Source organism: Diadema antillarum, unplaced genomic scaffold (genome assembly GCF_040938485.1).
Source record: "Diadema antillarum isolate AM-2024a unplaced genomic scaffold, OU_Dant_1.0 seq00000400_RagTag, whole genome shotgun sequence".
NCBI classification, from domain to species: domain Eukaryota; kingdom Metazoa; phylum Echinodermata; class Echinoidea; order Diadematoida; family Diadematidae; genus Diadema; species Diadema antillarum.
The window spans coordinates 1351054-1362567 of record NW_027271391.1 but is presented as its reverse complement, the minus strand read 5'-3'; the positions used below and the strand labels follow the sequence as shown (position 1 = coordinate 1362567).

The 11514-nt window shown below is 36.5% G+C and overlaps 1 protein-coding gene across 1 annotated transcript; it reads left to right on the top strand.

Moving 5' to 3' along the window:
- Positions 1-3047: 3047 nt before the first annotated feature.
- Positions 3048-11123, top strand: LOC139732115 (proline-rich transmembrane protein 1-like). Its single transcript, XM_071642982.1, has 4 exons — positions 3048-3185; positions 5970-6142; positions 8146-8283; positions 9616-11123. Exons 1-4 carry the CDS (start codon positions 3179-3181, stop codon positions 9805-9807), a joined length of 510 nt encoding a protein of 169 aa, XP_071499083.1. The 5' UTR covers positions 3048-3178; the 3' UTR covers positions 9808-11123.
- The last annotated feature ends 391 nt before the right edge of the window (positions 11124-11514 follow it).

The window sequence follows — 11514 nt, the reverse complement described above, 5'->3', positions numbered from 1 at the left end:
ATATTATGCCATAATGGATTGCAAGGATCCCTAAGGCACAAAGAGAAGTCAACAATAATTTGATTTAGCACATTTTTCCTTAATATTTTCGAACAGAAAATCAAATTTTCAGTGCATAAAATTTGGGCGAATCTGATGTGAACTTTTTGTCACTGACATTTGCAACACTCTCAATGATTGGGAAAATTGTGTGTGTGTGTGTGTGTGTGTGTGTGTGTGCGTGTGTGTGTGTGTGTGTGTGTGTGTGTGTTTCTTTCTTTCTTTCATTCGGCGTGCACAGTAGGCCTACTGTGATTTTGGTGAAGTTATGTGGCTGCCTCAGTTAACACGAGTTGCTAAGTGAGGAGTTTCGGTCGAGTTCGAAGAACGATAGCACTCCAACAGAATTTATTCCGAACAGAGAGATATGAATTTGCGAAAACGAATTTATTGGAATCCAAATCTCCCATGTAGAAGTAGAGTAGAGTAGGTAAAATACTGCAAGAAGAATAGAACAAATAAAGCGAACATTTAGTATACTAATCAACGAACAATATTACAAGGAAAACAAATTCATAACAACGACTAAGTGCGTATGATTTTAAAGAAAAGTGCTTAAGAATAACTCTCCTTATACTAAGGTCAACGGATGTGCATTCACTGAACATAACAGATATAAAACAACCAAATCAAACCCACATGTACATATCCGAATAATGAAATGTAGATTATTTCTTAAGCCTTAAATATTACTGAGCATTACAATTCATAAAATGATAAAACAAGTACAGCTCTATCTGTTTTACTAGACTGTTAATCTATAATACATTGTAAATACACACATGCGAACATATTATTCCAACAATGAATATGACCTTTAGACTATCATTTGAGTTACTAAAATCAGAGAAATAAAGGGAAACAGCATTACAGAAAGTAACTAGCAATAACATGAAAATCTTAACTTTTGTAATGAACTCAGAGTTGATGAGAAATTAAGCATAGTTATTCAGCCTACAATGTACATTAATCTTATCCTTGTAAAAACTGATTTCAATTATAACTCTGCTGATGAGCAAGAAAGCTTCCAAGAATTGAGTTCAGAAATGCTAGAATAGTTTTGGTTATTGAAATTACTAAATACAAATCACCTTATACTGAAATGAAGAACTGTTCTTACCAATTGGAGGCTCTGAACTGTTGAAACTGGTTTTGGAACGAAGGAACGAACTTCGAAGATACGAGACACGAGATACGAGGTACTAGATATGAGATGCTTTCTCAACGATGATCGAACATGATACTGACTAGTTTGGCTTTCTTGCTGGCTTTCTAAGCCCAAGATGTTGCAAAAGCTAACTTGGTTCCCACGCCAAGGCTACCAGCAGAAGTTGGGTTCAAACAATAGGGGACTACACAATTTGAAAGGGGCCTTTGTTGTGTGCTTGGGAGGTTAAGTTTATGACTAAGATAGGGCCCAAGCGTCCAACTCCTATACATAATAGAGGCTGGACAGACATAGAAATTAACAATAGGGGCTGTGGGGGCAGTGCTGCAAGCTTCATATTAAACGCCAAGTTGCAGGTATACAGGTGTATGTAAGATACATGTGTAAGTAACCGTATACCAGCTATGTACAAAATTGTCACCATGAGTTATATCACAGTACACAAGTTGCATTCAGAATACTTCTGAGAAATATATACACAAAAAATAGCGATGAAATGGAATGAGAACTCTTATATCTCTTCACTGCATACTGCTGCAGTGACAGTTATGTCTTAGTTAATGTCTTCGTGCCTCTTCGAGTGGGACTGAGTATTTTCATGCCGTCTTCCGTAATTTTGAGCATGAAAATCAACGTCATTAATTCCTTTTTTATCTATATAATGACAGGAAACAAAATCAACACAATGAAAATTCTGATGGATGGTGGCACATGATTAGGAGATGAATGATATCAACCTTTATGCGCACAGGTGTTTGTTTGTTTGTTTGTTTGATTTTTCTTCTTCTCCTTCTTCTTCTTCTTGAACATCGTGAGTTTTGCTCATATTCGGAAACTCAGAAATATGCCACGTGGCAGCATCACCGGTAGTTTTTATCGTTTGGTCCTGCATTATACAGTGGCGAATCCAGATTGGGGCGCAATCGGCGAGCCCCCCCCCCTTTATTTTTCGTTAAAAACAAAAGAAATAAAAAGAAAAAAAAAAGAAATGAAACCCGGAAGTGGCACCAGAAATATCAGTTGCGCCCCCTTTTTTTACAGAATTCCTGGATCCGCCCCTGTTATACCACCGTGACTATAGGTTTGTGTTATCAAGCATGTTTTTACACATTAGGGGGAGGGGCGTATGTGTATTTTTTTCTTTTTGTTATTGTCATGATATCAAAATGATACCAATGATTAAGATATCATCATTATTATCACCTAACTGTTATCATTTCATCGTTAGGTAACTATCTAATAAGGACTGGATAAAAATATGGATGTAGTACGGGTATAATATCATTCAAAGTTATAATGTTGGTACATCATGTTATTATGCCTTCCATTGATAAAAACGATGATAGCATAACATCAGCGTAATAGTAATAATACCCATATTAAAGATTCATATAGCCAACATGACTTAGTAAGTGTTTAAGTTGTCATATCATGATTGTAGTAATCATCAACAGAATGGAAAATTTCTGCCCGTATCAACAGAAACTGTGTCTTCGTTATCACAGTCATTACTAATACTATCAACTTAGATGCAAATGTAATGTTGGATAATACAAGCAGAAGAGAAAGCTGTACGATCTACTCTGTTTACTGATGCGTTCAAGCATTTTCGTGGTCTCTTTTATTTGTACAAGCAAAATTACTGTGTTAGAAAAGAAAACGGGGAAAATATATCGTTGTTGTGAAATCATTATCAAGGAAAACAAGGTTATTTTTGTTACGTTTTTGATCGACATTCCGCGTCGACATTTCTTCCCAGCTAGTTTGATCTGTCGAACTCGAAATATCCCTAGCGAGGACTTCGAACCTATTTTTGAGAATGACGTCATAGTAAAAATCGCTGTCGACACCTACGAGAGTCAACGCGAGCAAATACAAGTGTTGTATGTTACCTTCTGACATCGCAATTGCGGTTTGCCCTGGTTATCTACATCATTCCAGCTTTGTGTTGTAAAACACTATAACATCATCATGTCCGGTAAGTAATATGTGGTTTCTCTAAGTGAATAGATAAATTGGTACGTGTGCAAAGCGAGCGAGAATATAAGCACTTGTAGTCGACCAATTTTGACGCGGGAGAACGGCTCGTATGTTGGCATTGTACTCTTCGTTTGTAGTAGCGATGGTCGTGTGCCGTGAGCGGCTCTTGTCTGCGGAATTCTGAAGTAGGCTCGTATATTGTACCGCTGTGTGAAAGCATGACGCGCAGTGTGTAAAAGCAGGGAGGTCACCTCCCTGATGAAAGGGAAGAAATCCCCAATATACAGGACGTGTTGATTGAGGAAATGTAGGAAGTACACGCTATTGCAAACCGAGTGTTTGATTAGGGAAATGCAATGCTACAAATCCTTGAAATAATAAGGCTTTCAGCAGACACCGAACTCGTGCCCTGTTGGGTTGATAAAATCATAGCGTTATGTAAAATCTATGATGACGATGTGTCTGTAGGATTATGTAAATTACTGCCAAGCGATTATTGATTTTACATGATGCATGCTGTGCGCACGTTTAGTCAAACTGACGACATGACAATAATCTCAGCCCGTTGCTAGCCTCCTGCCCTGATTAAGACAGACTTCAGGGTGTTATACTTGTACTATACGTTAGGTCGTGGTCCTAATTGTTGCGTATATAAATGTGTTAAGAAACTTGATATTCTTCATTCCTCATTCCTACCTGCAAGCGCAGTATTTCCCTATTCTGCAGCGAGTTTTCGGATCATGTTTTATAGGCAAAAACCACAGAATATAAAAAGTGCATCGTTGGATCCACTATAAACAGAAATATCTCGCACCGATTTCATATGTCATCTTAGAAAGATCCGTCTGTCCGGAGGAATCTTTTATTTATTTATTTATTTATTTATTTTTACGTTATCGCTCTCCTCCAGAGGGGATCCGTGAAGCCAGACGCAGTCATCGCGGTACATATCCCCGACGACCAGATACAGACCGATCTTTCGGTCAATTGTCATCTGCGCTTGCAGTTAGGAATGAGGAATGAAGAATGTCAAGCTTCTTAACACAGTTATATATTATACATATTCTTTTCGCTGATGAAGAAGCGGAAATCAAATTTTGCTATGACACAGATTTATATATATATATATATATATATATATATATATATATATATATATTTGTCCACGATAATGCTGTCACTACAGACGTAATCTTTGACATCGTCTGAATGTGAACTATGATAAATAGAGCATGTCAGGGTCACAAAAACAATTCAAATTACAGATCTCTATGTTGATTATGCCTACGATTTTATAAACGCGAACGATAGCAGAGCTCCTTGCCTTCATGGAGCGATGTTTTGAAAAAAAAAATGTTCCCGGGGATTCCCACATTATTCTATACACAATTGACTACATGTACGGGCACACCAAATAAAGTCCTGTACATGTGGCATGTGATCATTCTATATCCTCTTTATCGTGTGTACATTCATTCTCTTTGTATAATTATTATCTCATAATTGCATTTCCGTTTACCAACTGACCCTCGAGTTCAAGAAAGTCGTTCTTTTTTTTCTTCTTCTTCTTTTTCTTCTTCTTCTTCTTCTTCTTCATCATTATCTTCTTGTTTTCTTCTTTTCCGTCTGCCATTTCCGGTGCCCAAATACAATGAATCATGAAGAATTAATCGTAATTTGTCCTGCTATGAAATTCTTGTGAGTTGTATTATCTTGCTACAAATTGTAATGTTGAAAGAGTGCTACTTCATAGTGTTATTTTATGCTGTCCATAAAAGGATGTTAACAGTATCCGTTTTCTGCTGACATGGTTTGGATAAACTGAAAGCAAAACTATGTACACGTAAATACAGCCTAACACAATCGTTATGGTATGCATTGAAATTCAGTCTTTGACCACTTTTCACATTCTCACAAGAAACTGTTCTTGTCATATTATAGGCCTATTCATTTATGCATTTGTTTTGTTTTGTTTTGTTTTGTTTTATCTTGTTTTGTTTTGTTTTGTTTTGTTTTGTTTTGTTAAAGAACAATCGCCTCAACCCATTGTCTGCTTTGAGTGCTGTTTGGCAGGAAAAGCCACATAGGGCCATACACACTGTCCAAAGTCCCTGGCACAGAGAGGCTTAACAACTACAAAGCTTGCTAGAAGTTTACCCTACCTTATTATACCAACAACTGAAGGATTGTGTATGTGAATTTCTGCGTAATGTGAATTTCAATTGAAGGGATTAGGTGAATAACAAGTTTCGCTTATACTAGGCTGTATAGAAAAGGAACCGTCTATAAATATGTACATTACAAAAGTGGCCTATAGTAATACGCAGAGCAGAAGCCGTCTGTATGAAATTTCTTTGAAATTTCTATCACGAACCATTTCCCTTTTATAGCAGTAGTACGTACAATTAATGTATTGGTTACAAAGTTGTCGATTTCTAACTTTATTATACAGATTTGAAATTGAAATTTGTATTATGATGAAAATTGGTTTCCAAATGGCTGAGATATCTAAAACGAAGTGATACTAATATAAGGTTGCACCCACCTTTCATTAGATTCGCATTGTTTTACTATTTTTTTTTAAATGTTTCGTCCACTTTAAAACCGATTATCATCAAATAAACTTTGAATTTATCTTAGAATCGTATGCTCTTTAACATTTTCATTAATGGTTTTAGGTATCTTGCAAAAAGTTAAAAGCTGGATCCTCACCCCAACCAATAACTTTTTAAAGTGGGGGTTACAGTAATCATCATTCTTTCTTATATCCACCCCCTTCCAGCGTCAGCCACGGAGAAAGCGAGAGAGGCCGGTGAGCTGCACCCCTCACCAGCTGTCGGAAAGAATGGTTATGCCCCCCTTCCCAATGTTCCTGATGGTTACGGAGAGGGGGTAGTCCCCCCAGTAGGCCTGCCACCGCCTGTCTACCAGTCGAATCCGAATTTCCAGCAAGCGGTAAATATAATCTTCGCTATAGATGTACTTATACGGGTACATTATTATATATTATATGTAAATATAGATAAAATATATAATATATGAATAGGATACATAAATATAATATATAAATATAACATATGAATATAATATATAAATATAAATACATATATAATATATATATAGGCCTATATATATATAATATGATTGTTTGTATATATATTTTGAGGGATTGCTGTCTTCTGACTAGGGTGCACGTATCTTTGCTTCTTTTTTTTAATTTCCTTTCAGGTCATGTTGCTACACTTTTGTCTCGATATTTTTTATTTTCGATTTATTTGCAACAAAACTGTTCTTCAGTTAAGGAAACACAACTAAACACAAAGCAGTCGCGTGCTTGTTCTGTGACATACGGAAATAATTACGCAAAGTACAAATTACATTTTTTTGGGGGGGGGGCAGAAAAAGCAATAGAAAATTGACAGGAACAATTATTCGGAAAACAGAAATTTACTATTAATAATCGTCTAATTATATGACGTAGTATAAGCTGACTTGGTGGGATGTCACTGTAAGCACAGATTGTTATTCCCTGAAACATATTTTTTATATATTATTAACTTATATTATCAATAAAATTGGTATATTCCCAAGTTCTGCTAGTAAAGAGGTTTATGAGATAAAGACAGGGTGCTGACGAAAGCAGAAAGTGTGAGGAATTTTTGTTCACTGGTCCGTATTGAATGGGACTACATAATAAGAGTCAGATTAATTGGTTTCTCCAGTATAACAAATTAATTAGATATCACTTCAGAATATACAGTAATCATGGAGATTCCAAAGTTTCATGATATTGTTTTGTTTGTTTTTGCACACAAAAATGGTTTTTGTCGTGAAGATATTCTTTGATGCAAATAACGTGAGGTGCTGATGTTACACCTTCACAAGTCTTTGATTGAACTGACCATTACAAAACTATAATATGAATAGCTACTTAATCAGCAACCCTATGCACCCCTCGAAAATCATTTTTACTAAATCATTCAAACTACACAATCCTTCTGTTAAAAAAGATACTATTTGTGTTTATTTCACTGCAAAATCGATATTTAGTAAACGTTTCTGTAAAGGTCATAGAAAGACATTTTCGGAGATGAATGATATCATTTGATTACTTCATCCAGATTTGAATTGGATTATGGCTGATACCAGTTTCCTAAAAAACACGTGAAGCTTCCAAAACTTCGTCTTTAAATATGTTTCGGTGTTATTGTTATGAATGTTTAAATGTTACTCCAGCTATGAAATTCAACTTAGAAATGAAGAAGCACCTTCAACCATTGTAGTTTTCTAGCATGTAATATCCCCTCCCCCCCCCCCTCAATTTCCCCGCCTTAAGTAGACAGAGGATACAGCTTAACTATCGCCCAAAGTTATAAACATAGTGAGCTGTTACAACCAAGAAAGAGAAATCTTTGTTGGTAAAAACTTACCTTATCTTAGATTAGATATCAATTTCGATCTGCATGCATGGAAATGAATTTATCACCCTGAAAAAAGAATACATACACCATTTTCTCTCGCATCTCTACGATCACTTAATTACTAGTGTGCGCCATTGTTTACAGCTCCCTGATCATTATTTTTATTTCGTTAGTGTCCAAAGATTCATTTCTGTGTCAGAAATCTTTAAACGCTATGACTAATTTTTCCGGCAAACGAAGTGGTTGGCCTGACGTCATTGTGACGTCACAGTGGGGGCGCCGCATAGTCTTGTATACTCGTAGTAGAAGGTAAGGCTCGGTGCGCTAACACTTTAATAAGATGTTTTGCCCTCTGAAAGATCCCTGTTGACTCGGGCGTATAAACGGGTACCGGTGTGCTGGGAGTACTTATGGTCCTCTGCAAGTGATAAGTCTAAAGAGGCTGCCCTGGATATACATAAGACCGTGATGTTCTAATCGCTTTTATAACATTGATATAACGTTATTACAGTCTATTTTCACACATAATGTATCCAGTACCAGGCTCCCCCACAGCCGAGCTTCATGGTGCGCCAGACTGAGCCGCAACCACCCGACTACCTTCCTCTGGCCCTCGTTGTAACCGTCTGCTGCTGTCTTCCCTTCGGAATCATTGGCGTCGTCAAGGCAATGGAGGTAAGCGTCTAGTACATAACATCGGCGATAACGATAGTTGATCGCCGTTGCTCATTTAGCACAAAAAATGATAATACATGTAGTAATTAACTGATTAATTGATAACATAGAATAAAATAAGTCGCCACTGAATAAATGAATAAGTAAATAAATTAATATTTTATATGGTTATGAATGAATACATGAACGACTTAATGAATAAACAAATCAATGAATGAATGAATGAACGAATTACCCGGATGTTACATTTGCGAGTGTGTTTGTGTGTGTGTGCGTACACTGCTCACTTTTGATAAAACCTGCACACACGCACAAACACACGCACTCACGTCAGAACAGAGCCAAATAGTTGATTACAGACTGTCTTTACGAATAAATGTAATTTTGTTGGGACTTCAATATAGCCTGAGTTGAAGATTCAACGAAGTTATGCAGGACATGCCCCATATGGGAGCTTTAGACTTTCCCAATAATATGGTAAATGATAAATTTTAAGGGGCTTTGATGCTTCAGCTTGGACACGTTAGTAAGCAGCAATATTACTTAGTGCACACGTGTTGTTGTCTTGTTTTGAAGCACCCACGATCATGTATAGGCATATCACTTTAAAGTTTTCCGAAGACTAATGTCAATCTTAATTGATGTACTTAAAAAAAAAAGAATACGCCGTCAAAAGGAACGCCATCAAAATCAAGTTTGCTTAAGATGGCGGTCTACTGCACTTAGCTGTAATATTTTGACTTGATGTTTGTCTATTTTTCACCTGTAAGATAAGTTTATTGTAGTGTATGATTATTACACGTATTCGTAATACTTTTCAATTTATAATAATTTTTGGATTATTTCTTTCTAAAATTCCTTTTGTGAAAAAGGCGGAAATCAAATCAAATCTTGAATCTTTGTTAATATAAATAATATTTTGCTTTTTACTTTTGACCAATATGTCATTTTGATCTGCATGCAATGAAGAGACAACATAATTCAACGTGGAACGAAATTAGGATATCAATCTCCGTCTGTTCTGGGCAGTGAGTGAAGTGGGAGAGACCTATAACAACGAGAAGAATCGGGTTAATCCCACGAGTCATACAGGCCACGAGCTCGCACTGAAAAAAAAAAGATCCACGAGTCATACAGCCCATGAGTTCGACACTGGGTAAAAACAGCCCACGAGTTCGACATTACAACACGGGGCTTAATGTGTCGCTCACCGGGCCTTGTTTGCTTAGTGTCGAACTCATGGGCTGTATGACTCGTGGGCTGTTAGGTCTCGTGGGTGTCGGTCTTGCAACGTGCACCCAAAGACTCAACCATTCTAACCATTATCCACAGGTGAGGAACCGTTACACGATCGGTGATATGATGGGGGCCCGGGAAGCCTCGAGGGCAGCCAAACGGTGGTCGCTCGCTGGTCTCATCTCCGGTATCCTCATCCAGGTCCTTCTCTATGGTTTCCTTGTCGTGTACTACGTAGCCATCCTGCCGCAGCTGCTGAACCAAGCTGGCCTCCAAGATGGCCGCTGATTGCACTCACTGTTATGGTTTGATCGCCTAGGCATTCATCAGCACCTATTCACTGTATGGAGTGCTCCCGCACAATACTTCCTGTGGTGAATTGTATACTAATACTATCATTGCTGTTATTCAGGCTGATTTGATAATATTTTCGGTATATCCATGAAAAAATAATCAACTTATTCAGCTCTTCGAGTAGACTTTAATGCTGTAAAAAGGCGTAACTCTTTAGCTCTTCCAATATCTAGAGGTGTATTTGAGTACCTTTTTTGTATAGACATAAGAGTTTTATTACAACTTAATGATTATGAGTTGGTTTGTACTCTTGTACATGTATATGATTTCCGTTCTCTCAAGAATAGACAGAACTGAAAATATTGGCTTAAATTCGTTCATATTCCACTGCACGGAAAAAGGGACATGTAAGCAGCTGGAATATATTTGCGAGATAAAGGGAGAGAGAGATAGGGCGGGAAAGAAAGAGAGCGATATATTCTTTAAAACACACACACACACACACATAGCGTGGTCAAATCTCCTAATTGACAACGAAAAATATAGACAAACGGTGTTAGAGGGTGAGTGATGAATTTTACCTTTTCAAAAGCAAAATTTATATCACAATTAATTCTTAAAGATGCATTAGTCTCCCTAAGGTCATCAAAACCGGATGTTATTGAGTTTGCTCAACTATTCAATATTCGGCAAACTTAAGCCTGTCAAAGGAAAAACTAATTTCATGGAAATTATGTGCATTTTGAATGAACGAACTACATGTAGTATAAGATGGACCCATTAAATTTGCCACTGATCTGAAAGTTTTATCTTATTTATTTCCAACTTTCAAAAATGACCAGAAAATATTTCCTTGTATGTATTAACCATTCCCTATAGCTGTCCAGTGTAATGTAAATATGAAGGTGTTTCTATACATTTGTGTTTGTGATGTTTGTTTACGCTCGTGGAGTTGGAAAGTAGATCCACGCTAAATAAATAATACTTTTCACCTTCCCCCCCCCCCTTTTTATGAGGGAAGGGGATGTTAGGAGAAGTGATTTTTAATCGCCTGAATTTTGTTATATTCTCTGATTAATCTACGCAGAAGTAAATTAATGTATTTATCGCAAAACGTCACCACTTGTGTGAATAAACATTTCAGGGTAACGGGCTGAGTTTCTTTCCATGTTATCTTAAAAGGAGATATAAAAAACACAGACATCGGAATAAACGAAACCTTACGATATCAAGTACAACATGCTTCGTGTTTGTTCTTGTTTGTTTCTCTTGTTTTTTCCATGACCGACTTGGCTGATTTTTCTTTTCTGCTTTTCATGTATCGATTTATCTATTCTTCCATTATGTTACCCTTTGAGAAATATTGAATAAATTCTATCATTTAAAAAAAAAAGTACGTGTACAACGTAGATGTTTCCATGTAATACATTTGTGCGTAGAATTAACATGTCTACGTTGAAGTCCTCATGATAGCTAAAGATAAATGAATATATATGTATATATACATACAATCTATATATATATATATATATATATATATATATATATATATGAGTATATGAATATAAGAACGACCCAAGTCCATGGAAGATCATTTCGAGTAAACTAAAAAAAACTTAATATCTTTTTTATTTGTCCAATAATATTCTATTTAACTGTGATGGGAAGGCAATATTGTATATACAAATTAGAACATATATT

Bases quoted from the DNA above. Each gene is read 5' to 3' on its own strand.
- LOC139732115 (XM_071642982.1), top strand. The intron at 6,143-8,145 runs GTAAATATAATC...TAATGTATCCAG, and splicing joins ATCCGAATTTCCAGCAAGCG to TACCAGGCTCCCCCACAGCC. The intron at 8,284-9,615 runs GTAAGCGTCTAG...CATTATCCACAG, and splicing joins GCGTCGTCAAGGCAATGGAG to GTGAGGAACCGTTACACGAT.